The sequence below is a fragment of the Neovison vison genome, chromosome 4 (genome assembly GCF_020171115.1).
Source record: "Neovison vison isolate M4711 chromosome 4, ASM_NN_V1, whole genome shotgun sequence".
In the NCBI taxonomy this organism is placed as follows: Eukaryota; Metazoa; Chordata; class Mammalia; order Carnivora; family Mustelidae; genus Neogale; species Neogale vison.
The window spans coordinates 26,619,674-26,639,072 of NC_058094.1; the positions used below are offsets into that span (position 1 = coordinate 26,619,674).

The 19,399-nt window shown below is 36.7% G+C and overlaps 1 protein-coding gene across 1 annotated transcript in view; it reads left to right on the forward strand.

The window, feature by feature from the left end:
• The window catches only part of CSMD3 (CUB and Sushi multiple domains 3), a 1,253,935-nt gene that overhangs the window by 1,206,555 nt on the left and 27,981 nt on the right, over positions 1-19,399 (forward strand). Inside the window, exons 60-63 of the mRNA XM_044245069.1 lie at positions 2,132-2,311; positions 3,891-4,064; positions 7,765-7,938; positions 9,065-9,138. Coding sequence (XP_044101004.1) covers positions 2,132-2,311; positions 3,891-4,064; positions 7,765-7,938; positions 9,065-9,138 — 602 coding nt within the window. The remainder of the gene's footprint in view (positions 1-2,131; positions 2,312-3,890; positions 4,065-7,764; positions 7,939-9,064; positions 9,139-19,399) is intronic.

Here is a 19,399-nt window from a genome sequence, read left to right on the forward strand (position 1 = left end):
AGAATAGTGTAACCTTCTGGATTTTCCTTTTTTCTCTTAGTTGATGGAAAACTTTTAGACAATTCCTTGTCCAAAGCAAGCTTAAATCATGTAACTCACACAGCAAATTTGCAAAACAGCAAACACTTTTGTGGTTTATATATAATCTTTGTTTTACCTTATTATTAAATATCATATTTAAAATTATTTATGTTTTCTCTGCTGTCTCAAGTCTTCGTGAAACTTCTGGTGTGGCATCATAAATGATAATATTGTATATGTAACAGAGCTAGATTTTGGGGCTAAAAAAATTAAGAGAACCTTGTGCTCCAAAGGGTCTGTTGCTGGGGTTTAATGCTCTGTGATTGCTGTCTTAAAGTTCTCTTTTTTTTTTTTTTTTTAAGATTTTATTTATTTACTTGACAGACAGAGATCACAAGTAGGCAGAGAGGCAGGCAGAGAGAGAGAGAGGGAAGCAGGCTCCCCACAGAGCAGAGAGCCCGATGTGGGGCTTGATCCCAGGACCCCGGGATCACGACCTGAGCGGAAGGTAGAGGCTTTAACCCGCTGAGCCACCCACGGGCGCCTTTCAGCTTTAAATTTGTATTTTGTAAGTGAAATCTACTGGGACAATGGAGCATGTGCTGAGGGCTTGGAGCCTCTGTTTATGCGCAGTCAGCCTCTCTGCCTCCCTGTCTTCTTAGAATGGGTTACAGGCCATTCACCCTCTACCGTGTGGTATCCCTGGCCTTGCCTGACCTCCCCATTCTCACTCCTACTCTGCGGTCATTGATGCTCTCTGCCCAACCGGTCCATGGTGTCATCAACAATGGGAGGCTCACATTGCAATTTTCTTCCACCCCTTTGTGAGGGCCTGGATGCAAGCATGAAATGGGTAGAAGTTGGGGATATTTACAGAGTCTTAGCAGGTCTCCCTGTCCTGGGCTGGCAACAGCAAGACATATTTAGTAAGAACTTTGTGTAGGCCTCTTACTGATCCCCGATCCAGAAAGCAAATGCCTCCCAGAGTGGAGGTTGCAGTTTCTTGGAGGTCATTCTTTCACTTGAGCTGGCAATGAGTTGGCAAAAAATGGTAAATTGATTTCTCTGTCCCTAGCTTGGCATTTTCATTGCCACAAATCATGTATCCTGCCCTGCGTGTAATAGATTCACATTTTATAGCTTATTCATTCTTTCATTTATTCAATAGGAAGTATTCTTTTTGAACCTAGAACTGTTTTAATTAAAAACTATCATGGGGTGGAGGGCGCCTGGGTGCCTTCAGCTCAGGTCATGATCTCAGGCCTCTAGGATCGAGCCCTGTATCGGGCTTTCTGCTCAGTGGGGGAACCTGTTCCCCACCCCAACCCCTGCCTGCCTCTTGCCTACTTGTGATCTCTGTCTATCAAGTAAATAAATAAAATCTTAAAAAAAAAAAAACAAAAAAACAAAAACTATTATGGGGGCACCAGGGAGGTTCATTCGGTTAGGCATCTGACTCTTGATTTTGTCTCATGGCATGGTCTCAGAATGGTGAGATCCAGCCCTGAGTCAGGCTCTGTACTGGGTGTGGAGCCTGCTTAAGATTCTCTCTCTTCCTCTCCTTTTGCCCCTCCCACCTCCCCCCTTCTGCCTCCACTTGTGATTTACCCATACTCTTTCAAAACAAAAAACAAAAAACAAAAAACCCAAACTATTATAATATCCAGCTGAGTAACACTGTGAAGAAAATATGCTCTCAGTCTCCCAAGCCTGATCAGTTAGAGATTTCAGTTGCCATATATATGAATACATCGATTTCAAATGTTATATTAGAAATCTTGACTCTATAGGATGACTTCTCCATGATTCCCTAATGCATACTAAAAGGGGTTACTGCATCAGAGTGCCTTACAGTATAATAGTTTATTAACCTAGCCTCTTCAGAGTCTAAATGACAGTGTCTGAACCATATGCATAGAATCTGTAATAAGCATACCTGATCATAATCAGGAATTCCCAGTGTGTGGTTTAAATATGCTTATGTTTTATGATTAAAAATGAGCATGATAACTAATTTTCCCTACTTATATATTAAGTATGCCATATGCTTACTACTTCTCTCCATTAAATGGTACATTAACCATCTGCTCTTCTAATCCAATACTGATAGTAATCAGTTGTGGAGACCCAGGTATACCAGCCAATGGACTGAGATATGGAGATGATTATGTGGTTGGACAAAATGTCTCTTACATGTGCCAGCCAGGCTATACAATGGAATTGAATGGTTCCAGAATTAGAACTTGTACAACTAATGGCACATGGAGTGGAGTAATGCCAACTTGTAGAGGTATGATGATTTCTTCAATATTATCAGTGATAACTGCTGTATATTTACTTTTTAATGTGAAAAATGTAAAGTAAGCTTAAGCAGCGTTTTTGTATTACTTCATTTTTTTCTGATACTTAAAATTGACTGCTGTAGTTTTTATTTTAAAACCATATAGAAAATAAAGAATTGAAACTATTTCAAGAAAAATATTATATCTTATTATGGGTAATGACAATGATTTTTAGTGCATCCAAAACAACAAAAATATCATGTGCTCTGGTATGTACCCACCTTCATCATTTATATTGATTAGTGACTATTTAAAAGAGAATATAAGCTTAATGAATTAGAATTTTAACTTGATGATCCACTTGGGTCAAACAACTCAAAGATGGGAAAAAATACTTTCTGTAACTTGAGATAGTCATACTAAATTGTAAAACTAACTCTTCATAAACAACATGTTTCTTAGTGCAATCTGAAATTAATCTTGTTGTCCATAGAGGCATAAATTTGTTACTTTATGCTATTTTTTTTCCACTGGATATATGATTTTTTTTGCCAATTTTTCTGATTATTTATGGAATACTGTAGAGGCAATATCAGGCTATTTCTATTGTTTTATAATAATACTGAGATTTCTCATTCAGGTGTCTTTCTAAACATCTGTGAATTGACAGTTTAACAAAAAGAATAGTTTCAAAAAAAAAAGAATAGTTTCAATGTGTGTCTTTTTCTTCTGATTACATTGTTTCTAAATCAGATCACTGTATATATACAGTTAATATATGCAAGTATATGAACACACATCTTATATTTAGAAGTTATTTCATACATCATTAATTGATTCTGTTAATGATAATGTAACTTCAAGAATTATTCATATATGTTGGTGGTCATACAAATAGACATTCCTCATTTTTAGATTTTGCAATGTGTGCCCCTCTTTTTCCCTTCATCTCTGTCATGTTATCCTATCCATCTTTCCTTGAAGCCAGCTTATAAAACAAATTTTAAAATAAATGTTTAAACATTTAATAATTTATTTAAAAACTCTAAAATAAATTTAATTTGTTGATAGAATTTAAGTGATTGATAGAACCAATTTGGATATTTTAAAGAGATGCCTGATGTAAGTTTTTTCCAATGTCACAGAATTACTTACAAATTCCTTGCTACAATGTTGACACTATATATAGCCAAACAGCCCTGATGTTCAGGCTGTCTAAAGGTCATTGGAAAAATAATTTTATATAAAACCAATAATTTATCAGTTACAGTATACTAGATGGAAGGTCACCCTCTATTTGCTTCCCTTAGATGTCAGGCAGCTTGTTATTTTCTAAGAGTATCTCTGACAACCAGTAGCCATTATGTTGCCAAGAAATAGTCACATCCTAGAGGGATTAATTCCAGGGATGTTTCAGGACTACTACCAGGAGAATAAAACATGTCACACCATATTGTCCTCCGAAAGGTTAAATTAGCACATATGCTTCTTCTGATGATTTTTTTCTTTTCTTTTTTTTTTTTTTTCTTTTTTTTACACCCGGGATATTTCAACAGCTGTGTCTAATCACTTTTAATGTAATTGCAGCTGTTACCTGCCCAACTCCTCCCCAGATTTCTAATGGAAGGTTGGAAGGAACAAATTTTGACTGGGGCTTTAGTATTAGCTACATCTGTTCTCCAGGCTATGAACTATCCTTTCCTGCTGTTCTGACCTGTGTAGGGAACGGTACCTGGAGTGGGGAAGTACCACAGTGCTTACGTAAGTATGATTTCTATACTTAAAATTGCATTTTCCTATGTCCACTCTCTTGAAACTAGACTGAGATTATAGCTGTTACTCAAAATTTTCAGATTTTGCTAAAACAAATATGAGATTTTAACAATCTCATATTTGTTTTAGCAAAATCTGAAGCGCATTCTGAGGCATAATTAAAATTCAGTAGGAAATCATATTTATCAGTGTACTTTTCCTGTAATCTTACTGTTATGTTCTTTTTTATCTGATTCTAAATATTAAACTAAACTGTTTTGCTTGCAACCTTCTTAAAAAATTATTTCTCAAATTAAAGACATTAAGATTAATTCTACTACTGGAGAAGTTATTCTTATTTTGTCCAGTGTGACTCAACTGAGTGCTCCAATTTACTCCCAAATTTCTTTCCACAATAAATCCATGTTACTTGACATGGTCATTCAAATCAAGTTCTTATGATACTATTTGTCATGATAATGCTTGTGATTATACCTAAAATGATTAGGGTAAGCATGAAGAAGAGGGATTATTATTTTCTTACAGGAGTCACTTTACAATATATGTTCTAGCAAGTGTCACTTGAAAATTAATTTGGAAGACTGCAAACAAAATAAAGGTCAGCTTTGTGTTTTACACAAATTATTGTAGCACATGATATGGGCAACCTTCATGCTGAGGTGTCTAATGTGATCTTGTTCCTCGCCTGCCCTCCCTTCACTGCATGGGGTAAAGGAGCTCCCCACCTGTCCCCATGGCCTTGAAGTTAGGCAGATATAACTGATGAAATGACGTGGAACCCTCCAGTCTTCTCATTCACAGTGGAGACCAAATTGCATATGGGCTTCTGTGCCCTTTGTCTTCTTTTCTCCTGATTTTATCATATGCTACTATGTCATAAAAATTGTCCCTTAAAACTGTGTTTTATGCTGAGGATTGTCTTAGAAAAGACCAATGTGCTCTAAATAAGAGTAGATATTCCCTGGCTACCTCAGAATAGATAGGGACAAGGAGATTTGCAGAGAAGAGTTCATGGTAAAGTTTGTTTGATACAACTGGGAAAATCTCAATCAAGAAATATCTTGCTATGGTATTTTCTCTTTCGGTTCTATTAAAATGCACATAATAATAATATACTATTGATGTTATATTATAACTATCCAAATGTAATTGGGCTCACTCTGTCCAATCATTTCACATATATGATTTATGTTACATATAACGGAACTCCTAGTAAGTGTGTTTACTCATGACATTTTAATTGGTAATGACACTTGGGCTCAGAGAGAGGACTCAAATTGTAGTCAATGTGTGACCCTGTCATCATTTAGGGGACCCCCCTACATTGTTATATGGCCTACAGTTTGCACTGCCACAAAATGAAAGAGTATGAATTCCAATTCAAGGTAAACTAAAGGTAAACTAAAGAGTTAATGTTCTTATCCATTTATAGCCAAATTCATTCATTTTAGGGATTTTATAGAAGGGAAAGTCCTTTCTCTTTCATTTTGTTTAAAGTATGTCCTTTTTTCCTAAAGTTTATGTCATTGTGAACTGAAGCCTTTTGAAAATGAACCCTGTGTCTTACGCCTCTAAACTAATAGGTTGTTTGGTTTAGTACATGAAAATCTACAGATAGAAACCAATGGAATGCTGAGGAAGTGAGGGGTAGGCAGGGGGCAGGAGAAGAGTTTATGTGATTGCATCTCCCTCCTTTCTTTTCTTTGTTGAATAAAGATTAGAATCTGAGAGGAATGACTCAGCAGAAGTAAGTGAGAGAAACACTTCAGAAGTAGGTTGCTAAATAATTTTACAGTAGAAATGATTACTAAGCTGAAATGCCCATTGATAATGTTCACTGAGGAAACAGCCATGGAATTCAAAATGTGCTAGAGACACAAAGTTTAGTGAGATGAAGACCATGGCCTCTAAGGTTTGATGTTATATCGCTAGAAATGATGTTATATTACTAATAGCACAGAAATTTACAATATTTAGGAAATAATGAAAATTAAAACAAAACACACTAAACGGATGTTTATTTTACCTGTGTTACTTTACTCTGTAATCTTCCCCTGTTTATTTCATTGAATAGTTATTTCATAATCACTTATAACTTTAAGTCCTTTAAAAAGAAAAAAACTTCCTAAAAAGAGGTTTGAAAATTCAGGTATTTCCTAGAGTCTTGAATTTCAGGAAGAGTCTCTCTTTGTACCTTGAGCTTAAGACTGAGGTATTCTGTTATTAAGGTATTTATCCATTCCTGTTTGCCTGGAACATTCCTAGTTTATTCCTGTTGTCCTAATTGATGTTCTGTCTAGTTAGAGGTTTCCTTTCCGCCTCAAAAATATCTTTGGTTTGCAGCATGTGCCATCCTGAGGGAATATTTGTACTTAAATATGTTTGTATGTTACTGTTTCTTTGCCTTATTAGGGGCATAACCTTTCAGGTGCCGAATCTTCAAATTTATAAAAATCGAGTATGCTTTAAATTGGTTAAAAATGATAAAAAATATGTTATGTATTTTTACTACAACAAACAAATTGAAAGCATATGATAATGTTGTCTAAGTTATCTACTAGATTTGGAACCATCTGATCTCATCCCTTATACTTCTGCATGCTCATTCTACTCCAGCTTCACTAGCCTTATTTTTCCCCCAACATGTTGGACATGTTTCAACATAGGGATTTGGCAGTGCTATTTCCTTACCTAAATGATCTCCCTTGGGCTATCAGCATGGCTAAATGCTTTGTTTCCTCCAGATCTTTCATCAGTGATGGACGCCCTTGCCACCTTGTTTGAAACCCACCCCAGCCCTCACCATTTATCACACCCAACATACACAGTCTGTATCTCCTTCTTCCCATACTATTTCTCCACATGGGACTCACTACCTTCCCACATGTTACTTTTCTACTTATTATATTTATTTATTCCTGTTTGTTTCCCTCACAAATACATAAATTCCACAAGGACAGGGACCTTAGTTTGTTTACCGATAAATTTAAGTGCCTAAAACTTCTTAGAATAGGTTCTTTTAGTTGTTAGGAAATATATGTTGAATGAAATAATGTATCCAATTTGTTTACAAATTCTGTCAAGATGGTATCTTCAACAGTTTTGGAACATTGAGATTCCTCGGTTTGGTATAGATTGGCTTCTTAAATCTTTAAAAAACACTAGAAAATCCCTCACCATATTATAAAGAGGAAGACAGCAAAACACTGGGGTATGAGCTTGAGTGTTCAACAGATTACAACAGAACAAATAAGTATATCTGTTATATACATATAAAAAGAGCATTCTGGAGAGTACACCCCAGATCATTATGGGCTGACTTTCTGACAGAGCTTTCTGTGAATCACATGCCTTTTCAGAAGTACCCCAACTTCACAATCAATTTGTACAAATGTGTGGTTTGATTCTGGTCAATACAAAACAACAACAAAAATACAAAAAATTCTGTAGTTATTAAGGTGGTCTACTAGATGGAAAACACCTCAATTGGACTTTTTTCAAATATTATGCTGAGTCATACATTCAGTATTTATTAATTGACAAAAGCTAAAAAAATTTCTTTGGGATACATTAATGTGAATTATATGTCACTTTAGTTCAATAGTACAGTTATTTTCATCATTTTTCTAAACTGTTACTTTGATGAATCCTAAATCCTTGCTATAAATATCTTTCTTTTCATTTCCAGCAAAGTTTTGTGGTGACCCTGGTATACCTGCCCAAGGGAAAAGAGAAGGCAAAAGCTTTATATACCAGTCAGAGGTTTCATTTAGCTGCAATTCTCCTTTCATATTAGTGGGATCAAGCACCAGAATATGTCAAGCAGATGGCACTTGGAGTGGTTCATCACCTCACTGCATAGGTAATATTAATTAAAGGATGATTATTCTCAGTAATTTTGTAATTACTAGATACTAGTAATGCATTATTAGTATGTATGTATTAGTTATTTTCTCTGTCCTACAAACTATAGTTAATTAAATATGAAAAAACAAATGTAAAATATAGAAGCAATTAGAGGACTCTGAAAATGAATACGATTAAAACATATGATGTTGTATTTAGCATTTAAAACTTCCCAGAGGAACACTCAAAACTGGGAACACTCAAAATAACTTTCTTTGTTTATCAACAAATTGAAAAATAAAAAAGCTCTTAGATTAATAGCAATAAGTACTAACATTTGTATATATTCTTATGATTAATGAATCATAGTCAAATGATATTAAACTTGCTCCAAAAATTCATAAAAAAGATACATTGATGGGGCACCTGGGTAGCTCAGTCAGCTAAGCATCCAACTCTTGATCCCAACTCAGGTCTTGAGCTCAAGGTCCTGAGTTCAAGCCCCGCACTGGGCTCCATGCTTGGCATGGAGATCATTTAAAAAAAAAAAAAAAAAGATACATTGATTTCAAAATGGCTCTGAGCACATTTCTACAGTCTTAAATTAATTACCATGTTTGGTAAACCAACCAAATAATCTGGCATAAAACTAGTCAACTCAGACACTACTAGTTTCACCATTTTTATACCTGAATCTCCTACAGGTGTCCATGACAAATGCAAATAACTAAATCGTGTTTCTGGAAAAACTCTTGCTTCTTGAGGGGAATATTATCCTACCTGAGATTATAGTTTAGCAAAGTACTTGAGCAAACGTCTTATATCTGTGTCCTTTTTTCATAGCCTTTATTTTTCCTTAACTTTTTTATCCACAGAGTAAGTTGGATATCAGTTATACCTTTATATTAGAAGGGTTTGGATTTCAAGAATTGCATAATTTGTGTAAATTATAGTACACCTGAATAAGATTAGCAGGCTTCTGTCCATGGGAAGACGCTATTATATTTATACTCTTTATTATTACCCATCGTCCTTTTCATTAAGCTCCAGATCACTCAAAATTGTTTTGTATGTGAGAAATATACATTTAAATATCATTACAAATTTTAAAGGAATATTGTGCTTATAATCTTCATTTTTAGAACCCACCCGTACCTCATGTGAAAATCCAGGAGTCCCAAGGCATGGATCTCAGAACAATACGTTTGGTTTTCAAGTGAGTACTTTCAAAAATATTTCTACTCAGTATAAAACTAGATCAAAAGGCTTCTTTGATTCATGTGCATATAATTGTGTTGGCAGAAACAGAAAACATGCTTATATCTGTATTCATAACTGTATAAAAAAGGGTAAAAGGCAACAAAAGCTTGGAAGTAAAAGGAAATTAGGAGAAGAAAAATATGGTTTAAGAAAAGAGCCTAAATGATCATAACAATAAAACAAAAGAAAAATTGAAGACAGCTGTGAGCATAGGAAAATCCATAAGTAATAGCTAGAACATAAGAGAGGGCTAAGTAAGAAGAAATGAGGGACTGAATGGATAAATTCTAAAGGTGGATGTGAGAGAGTGAGGAAAAGTAAAGATAAAAGAGGTTATTTTGCAAACATATAAAAATATGGTTATTCAACAAAGCAATTAGACTAAAATATGTTTATCTTATAATGTGTGTATAATACTAAAGTATTTTTAAACATTTCCACGGCCATGGGAAATTTCTGAGAAAATAATTTATCCACATTTGCTGGATTGTTACATTGGCATTCTTCAGCATGCCCAGTCATGTGGGGCTGACTTTCTTATTTTCTCTTTTTCTAATTTAGATTTTATGTAGAGATTCAGAAAGTTTTTCATTACAGGGATCTTAAGGGAGCCAAAGTGCATACTCACTCCATGAGGAAATAGCCAATATACTCATTACCCAATTGCCTTATGTTGCAGACTTTTCTAAATTCTACTATTTTGTGTGAAATTCAGTGGGAACTTGAAAAACATCAATTTCTAAAAGAAGTATTCATCAAAGGTGCCATATTTTTGTTGCTAAAAATAGTTTCCATTTATCTACAGTTCAGGCACAGTATGAACATTGATTTGATAGCATTTCCAATTCTTCCAGTTTGCCCCAGGGCTGTCTACATAATACAAAAGTATAAAAAAAGGTGTCTCAGTCTCCATTATATTGGTGTTTTCAGAAAACTTTAGATTCATATCTTTATAAAATGTTTTATCAATTGATCTAAATCCTGAAAAATGGACAACTCATTAAAGAGAATTAGTCCTCATCATATAGATGAAGAAACTGGAACAGAACGTGACTTGGCTTTGATGACTAAGCAATCAGTGACAGTATCCTGAGAGAACACAGAATTGTGATGTTAGTGTTTGTGCACTGATTCAGGTGATTTTCTGAAGAGTGTGAGTCCTTTCTAATACATACCCTTTGAAATAATGAGAATGGAAATGAGTAAGAATGAATTTAGTACAGTCATCCAATGAAATGAATAGAGTCATTTATTCTGCATTATAAGAATTCTATCATAACCATTAAAAAAAGGTATCCCAAAGTTAATCTAACCCTAAAAGTATGTTATTTGACAATAAACATGCATTGGATCATCATATTCTACTCAGATAAATATGAATAGACTAGAATTTCAAATATGATAAATTTTATATAATTACATTAGTATTTTAAAAAAGGGCAAATGATATACTGATTATGTTAAATTAGGGACTTCAGCTTTCTTACATGCATATGATTAGTTTGTGTGTTTATATGTATATATATACTAAATATATTTACTAAAACTGTATGGAGCCAATGGAAATTTTAAAAGTTTATGTAATCCTAACTGATATTAATATTGGTACATTCCAAATAGAATTCTGGAAAAACCATTTTTATTGGTTGAGAAAAACTTTTTTTTTTTAAGATTTTATTTATTTATTTGACAGATGGAGATCACAAGTAAGCAGAGAGGCAGGCAGAGAGATACAGAGAAGCAGGCTCCCTGCTGAGCAGAGAGCCCAATGTGGGACTCCATCCCAGGACCCTGGGATCATGACCTGAGCCGAAGGCAGAGGCCTTAACCCACTGAGCCACCCAGGCGCCCCAGTTGAGAAAAACTTTTGCTTGCAAGTTAAGAGAAGCTATTTGAGATAGCTTAAGACTAAAAGCATTACAAGCCATGTGCAGGTTTGTCAAAGACCCCAAGGAAAGGGATCTAGGAAAGACCTATCAAGCCCAGGATCTAGCAACTGGACTGTAGGACTCAGTCTTTCCCACTACTCTGTTTGCCTACTTTGTTTTTTCTTTTGGAAATTGGCTATATGACAAAAGCTGCATTTTTCTATTTATCTTTCAGCCACATAAAGAAAATAATTAATTGTCTCAATCTCAGTTCCAGATTTCTAGGGAGAGAATCAGAATGTCTCAACTTTTGTACCTACATCTGATTTGATCAGGTGGACCACAGTGGCTTAAATAAAATTATAGCTGTTAAGAAGTTGACTTCTGAGAGGGACAAGAGAAAGGGGAAGGTTAGGAATTACAAACACACTCAAATCATTTTCTTTAATATGTTTATTCACTCTTTTTCTATATAGATTTATATCATAGATTTTTGGACATAAATATTATTACCTGTTGCTAGAGATGACAAAAACTCTCATTTTGAAAAGAGTACTCAAAGTAATTTCTGTTATATCCAAAATACTGTAAGCTGGAATAATGTTTGGCTAAAGATAGATTGGTAGTGAAGGAAGTAGCTGTCAAAATGATTAATCCAACATCTAGATTAATTATGGAGTAAATGCCAGACACACGTATTTCACTGACTGCTCTATCATTCTTTAAATTGAGCTGTGAGTTTGGAGGACACATCATTAGAAGTTAGGGTACGTTACATTAAAGTTATTATAGTTATGAAATGTTTTTAATCTGACTCTAGATCTATAATACTGTTCAAGACAGTGAACAGTAAGATTTTTAGAGCTACCAAAATAAAGATGGTGATGATGTATGATTCTCAGATTATAATCTCCATTAGTACATAAGTACATTGAATGAGACAAATATGCCACATAGTGATTGATTGCTTTTAAATGGTGACCATGACATGAATTTTAAAACATAAATCAAGTGTTCCTAATTAAAATATGATCATTTTTAATATAAACTCATAGGATATCTTAAAACTTAATTTTTTAATTAAGTGTCAGGAACCTCAGGGCTGATATTGACGCTCAATGAAATTTCCTTGCATCTTATCTTAAGCGTATGTTTTCTCCCTTCATTTTTATGATCCTGCCTTTCTACATCGTTTTATTAATAAAAATCTATGTATGCCTTTTATTAGAAACTACTTCATTTTTTCTTGGGTAAAATGTTTAGTGTAAACACATAGTAAAAAATACAAATAAAAAATGGTTGTTAAAATATACTACAGAGGAAGGATATAAATTTGGAACTCTTAGGTTTATATATATACATAAAATATATGTATGCTACATAAATATATATTAAATATATTTTATATGTGATGTTAAAAATCAGACACAAATAAATACAATGATGAAAATTCTAGGAAAGCAAAAGTCATTTGCTATGAAATATGAAAGAGAAAGATCTTACTTAGAATATTCTAAATTTATACAAAATGTGTATTATGCCTTGATTAGCTATCTAAGCTTCATGGCTTAGGAACTGAGATATAACATTTAAAATAAAGAAATAAAAAAATAAGTAGTTTAAAAAGATAAATTATATTTACTAAATAGACATATCTTATAATTTTATAATGCTTTTGCACAAAACACACTAATTGGGCCCAACTTAAAGTGATTTTTATTCAAACACTGGCTGCAGTTAAAACAAAATAGAGAAATTTTAATTCCTGATATAAAAATAATATTAAATATTTTTGCATTATATATAGTTAGTTATATAAACAGAGCACTTTTATTGGCAATTATTGGTGGGAAAATTGTACATGAATTATTTTCCACAAATTTTTTGAATTAGATAAAGGAAAATTATTTGTTTCTACAAATAATCAAATTATATTATGCATGTTAGAAGCTAATTTAGAATCAGAAGGACCTCTTATCACAAGTTGGAAAGGATGAACAACTATATGTAAAACATAATATTAAGTGTTCTTATAACTGGAAAGGCATTTATTAGTCCACTGATATTTGGAGAAAATTTTGCTAATTGATTTAACTATAATAAACACTGAACAAAAAATTAATCAATTATTAAATTTGTTAATTTCTACGTATATTAGGTATTTAGTATAAGTATTTGTGACTCTGAAAAAAATAGTACATAGTTATTTGTGAACTTGAAAAAATAGATAAAACACATTTAAATAGATCTTACTTCTCTGGCATCTGATTAATATCTAAAGCAGTATTTATGATGACTTCGGAAAAGTTTACAGAAATAAACAAGGAAAAAAAGTGTTACAAGTGGAAAAAAAAAGGCTATGTAATCCAACATATTTCTTATATCTTACTAACATCAAGTCTTAATGAAATAGCCCAAATGTACCCTTCAAAAAATAAACAGTGATTTAGCTTCCTATGTAAAGTATGGCTGGGATATCACTCTTCTTTAAGAAACTATAGACGTGGGGACAAGATGGCGGGGTACTAGGAAGAGGCGTCTTTTCAGCTGGTACCCCAAAGTGAGCTGATTACCTACCAAAGAACTCTGATCACCCATGAAATCAGCCTGAGATCAGAATTATACACGTCTGGATCTCTACAGGGGCAGAAGACGCCAGTGAGCAGGTAAAGCGGAATGGGAACAGCGGACTGAGATCGGAAGATAAAAGGGGGAGGGAGCCACCAGAGGCGACCGGTGGGAAAGTCATACCCCGATACGAGCGAGAGCGCCCTGCGTCTGGGGACCAGCATTAACTCGGAGACTGGTTGAAAGCACTCCAAAAGAGCAAAGGATCGCGGGGGCGGCTAGGGACAGGGGCTTGAGTCCCCGGTCCCAGACGGCCTCCCCGGCGCGGAGGCAGAGAGAGTGCGGCGGAGAAACCGGCTCCTGGTCCCTAAGCCGCCAGCGTGCCCCAGAGCGCGGGGTTCCGGCTCCTGTGAGGGGATGGGAGCCGGTCTGCAGAACGCGCGCTAGCCCTACCACAAAGCTTGAGATGCGCGTGCACGTCGCTCCAGCTCTCCTGGGTTTCTAAGGCCCTGGGGCGCTTCTTGACCCGGGCCATTGTTTCAAAGTCTAAGCCGCGCGCCCGCGAAACTCTTCCCCGGACAGAGGCGCGCAAAAGCCCAGCCTGCGGCTTACGGACCAGCGCCCCGTTCTCAGTGCCCCAGACTCGCGCCCGACCCACAGCCGCCTCTGAAAAGAGGTGCGCGCAAGCCGGGCACTCCCAGCCCCGGCCAGCGGCAAAATCTCAGTGTGCGATCGCTGCTTGGAACCTCTCTGGCGGTCAGGAGCTCCCAGACAGCCGCCACTGCCTCGGCTTTGGGGACGAGCAAGAGATCCTGCGCCCCCAGGGTCTCCAACTTGGAACCTGCACTGCCAGCGTCCAAGGGGGAATTTATTCAGCTTCTGCACCCAGACTGAGGCTTCTGAGACAGAGATCAGGAAGTGCTCCAGGGTGCACCTTGACTGCACCAGAGTTGATACATCCAGCTACATCTGTTCAGTCTTCTCCCACCAAAATGACTAGGAGGAGGAATGCCCAACAGAAGAAAAATACAGAGGATGGACCTTCTGCAACAGAGCTAACGGCTATCAACATAGACAATATGTCGGAAAGAGAATTCAGGCTAACAATTATCCAGGCAATAGCTAGGTTGGAGAAAGCCATGGATGACCAAACAGAATTGATTAGAGCCGAACTGAAAGCGACCAGACAGTATGTTCACAATGTTAGGGCGGAGCTTAAAGCTACCAGGGAGGAGGTCCACAATGCTCTCAATGAGTTCCAATCCAATCTAAACTCTCTCAAAGCTAGGGTAACTGAGACAGAAGATAGAATTAGTGATCTGGAAGACAAACAGATAGAGAGAAAGGATCAGGAGGAAGCCTGGAACAAACAGCTTAGATCCCACGAAAGCAGAATTAGGGAAATAAGTGATGCCATGAAGCGTTCCAACGTCAGAATTATTGGAATTCCCGAAGGGGAGGAGAAAGAAAGAAGTCTAGAAGATGTCGTGGAACAAATCCTTCATGAAAACTTTCCGAATCTCGCGAATGAAACCAGCGTTCATGTACTAGAGGCTGAACGGTCTCCACCCAAGATTATACACTCCAAAAAAACATCACGACACCTGATAGTCAAATTGAGAAATTATAATTGTAGGTATAACCTCTTGAAAGCCGCCAGGGCAAAGAGGCTCCTTACTTACAGAGGGAAGCCCATCAGAATAACGTCAGACCTGTCCACAGAGACCTGGCAAGCCAGAAGAGGCTGGCAAGATATATTCAGGGCACTAAATGAGAAGAACATGCAGCCAAGAATACTTTATCCAGCAAGACTGACATTCAAAATGGATGGAGAGATAAAGAGTTTCCAAGACCGGCAAGACTTAAAAGACTATGCAACCACCAAGCCGATACTGCAGGAAATATTAAGGGGGGTTCTATAAAAGAGGAAAAATCCCAAGAATAGCATTGAACAGAAATATAGAGACAGTCTACAGGAAGAAAGACTTCAAAGGTAACTCGATGTCAATAAAAACGTATCTATCAATAATCACTCTCAATGTGAATGGCCTAAATGCACCCATAAAACGGCACAGGGTTGCAGATTGGATAAAACGACAGGACCCATCCATATGCTGTCTACAAGAGACCCATTTTGAACCTAAAGATACACGCAGACTGAAAGTGAAGGGGTGGAGAAGCATCTTTCATGCCAATGGGACTCAAAAGAAGGCTGGGGTAGCGATTCTCATATCAGATAAATTAGACTTCAAACTAAAGACTGTAGTCAGAGATACAGAAGGACACTACATAATCCTTAAAGGGACTATCCACCAAGATGATCTAACAATTGTAAATATCTATGCTCCCAATATGGGAGCAGCCAATTACTTAAGAAAACTGTTAATCAAGATAAAGAGTCATATTGATATGAATACACTAATCGTAGGTGATCTTAACACGCCTCTTTCAGAATTAGACAGATCATCGAAGCAGAAAATCAATAAAGAAACAAGAGCATTGAACGACACATTGGACCAGATGGACCTCATAGATATATACAGAACATTCCACCCTAAAACAGCAGAATACTCATTCTTCTCAAGTGCACACGGAACCTTCTCCAGAATAGACCACATACTGGGTCACAAATCAGGACTCAGCCGATACCAAAAGACTGAGATTATTCCCTGCATATTCTCAGATCACAATGCTTTGAAACTGGAGCTCAATCACAAGGAAAAGTTCCGAAGGAACTCAAACACCTGGAAGCTAAAGACCACCTTGCTTAAGAATGCTTGGATCAACCAGGAGATCAAAGAAGAACTGAAACAATTCATGGAAACCAATGAGAATGAAGACACTTCGGTCCAAAACCTATGGGATACAGCAAAGGCGGTCCTAAGGGGAAAATATATAGCCATCCAAGCCTTGCTCAAAAAAATTGAAAAATCCAGAACACACCAGCTGTCTTTACACCTTAAAGAACTGGAGGATCAACAACAAATCAAACCAACTCCACACATAAGAAGGGAAATCATCAAGATTAGAGCTGAGATCAATGAGGGAGAAACCAGAGATACAGTAGAACGTATCAATGAAACTAGAAGCTGGTTTTTTGAAAGAATCAATAAGATCGATAAGCCACTGGCTACACTAATCCAAAAGAAAAGAGAGAAATCCCAAATTCATAAAATTATGAATGAAAGGGGAGAGATCACAACTAACACCAAGGAAGTAGAAACAATCATCAGAAGTTACTACGAACAGTTATATGCCAATAAGCTTAGCAACCTTGATGAAATGGATGCATTCCTGGAAAAATATAAACTACCAAAATTGAACCAGGAAGAAATCGACAACCTGAATAGACCGATATCTAATAACGAGATTGAAGCAGTGATCAAAAATCTCCCAAAAAACAAGAGCCCAGGACCTGACGGATTCCCTGGGGAATTCTACCAAACCTTCCAAGAAGAAATAACACCTATTCTCCTGAAGCTGTTTCAAAAAATTGAAGCAGAAGGAAAACTTCCAGACTCTTTCTATGAAGCCAGCATTACCCTGATCCCCAAACCAGGCAAGGACCATACCAAAAAGGAGAATTTCAGACCAATATCACTGATGAATATGGATGCTAAGATTCTCAACAAGATCCTAGCCAACAGGATCCAACAACACATTAAAAAGATTATCCACCATGATCAGGTGGGATTCATCCCTGGGCTACAAGGATGGTTCAACATTCGTAAATCAATCAATGTGATACAACAAATTAATATGAGAAGAGAGAAGAACCACATGGTCCTCTCAATTGATGCAGAAAAAGCATTTGACAAAATCCAACATCCGTTCCTGATTAAAACGCTTCAAAGTATAGGAATAGAGGGAACATTCCTGAACCTCATCAAATCTATCTATGAAAGACCCACAGCAAATATCATCCTCAATGGGAAAAAGCTTGCAGCCTTCCCGTTGAGATCAGGAACAAGACAAGGATGCCCACTTTCACCACTCTTGTTCAACATAGTATTAGAAGTCCTAGCAACAGCAATCAGACAACAGAGAGAAATAAAAGGTATCCAAATTGGTAATGAAGAAGTCAAACTCTCTCTCTTCGCAGATGACATGATTCTATATATGGAAAACCCAAAAGACTCCACCCCCAAACTACTAGAACTCATACAGCAATTCAGCAGCGTGGCAGGATACAAAGTCAATGTGCAGAAATCAGTGGCTTTCTTATACACTAACAAGGAAAATACAGAAAGGGAAATTAGAGAATCGATTCCATTTACTATAGCACCAAGAACCATAAGATACCTGGGAATAAACCTAACTAAAGAGGTAAAGGATCTATACTTGAGGAACTATAGAACACTCATGAAAGAAATTGAAGAAGACACAAAAAGATGGAAGACCATTCCATGCTCTTGGATCGGAAGAATAAACATCGTTAAAATGTCTATACTGCCTAGAGCAATCTATACTTTTAATGCCATTCCGATCAAAATTCCACCGGCATTCTTCAAAGAGCTGGAGCAAATAATCCAAAAATTTGTATGGAATCAGAAGAGACCCCGAATCGCTAAGGAAACGTTGAAAAACAAAAATAAAGCTGGCGGCATCACCTTACCTGATTTCAAGCTTTATTACAAAGCTGTGATCACCAAGACAGCATGGTACTGGCATAAAAACAGACACATAGACCAGTGGAACAGAGTAGAGAGCCCTGATATGGACCCTCAACTCTATGGTCAATTAATCTTCGACAAAACAGGAAAAAATATACAGTGGAAAAAAGACAGTCTCTTCAATAAATGGTGCTGGGAAAGCTGGACAGCTATATGTAGAAGAATGAAACTCGACCATTCTCTTACACCGTACACAAAGATCAACTCAAAATGGATAAAAGACCTCAACGTGAGACAGGAATCTATCAGAATCTTAGAGGAGAACATAGGCAGTAATCTCTTCGATATCAGCCACAGCAACTTCTTTCAAGATACGTCTCCAAAGGCAAAGGAAACAAAAGCGAAAATAGACTTCTGGGACTTCATCAAAATCAAAAGCTTCTGCACAGCAAAGGAAACAGTCAAAAAAACAAAGAGGCAACCCACGGAATGGGAGAAGATATTTGCAAATGACAGTACAGACAAAAGGTTGATATCCAGGATCTATAATGAACTCCTCAAACTCAACCCACACGAAACAGACAAACACATCAAAAAATGGGCAGAAGATATGAACAGACACTTCTCCAATCAAGAAATACAAATGGCTATCAGACACATGAAAAAATGCTCATCATCATTAGCCCTCAGGGAGATTCAAATTAAAACCACATTGAGATATCACCTTACACCAGTTAGAATGGCCAAAATTAACAAAACAGGAAACAACATGTGTTGGAGAGGATGTGGAGAAAGGGGAACCCTCTTACACTGTTGGTGGGAATGCAAGTTGGTGCAGCCTCTTTGGAGAACAGTGTGGAGATTCCTCAAGAAATTAAAAATAGAGCTTCCCTACGACCCTGCAATTGCACTCCTGGGTATTTACCCCAAAGATACAGATGTCGTGAAAAGAAGGGCCATCTGTACCCCAATGTTTATAGCAGCAATGACCACAGTCGCCAAACTATGGAAAGAACCAAGATGCCCTTCAACGGATCAATGGATAAGGAAGATGTGGTCCATATACACTATGGAGTATTATGCCTCCATCAGAAAGGACGAATATCCAACTTTTGTAGCAACATGGACGGGACTGGAAGAGATTATGCTGAGTGAAATCAGTCAAGCA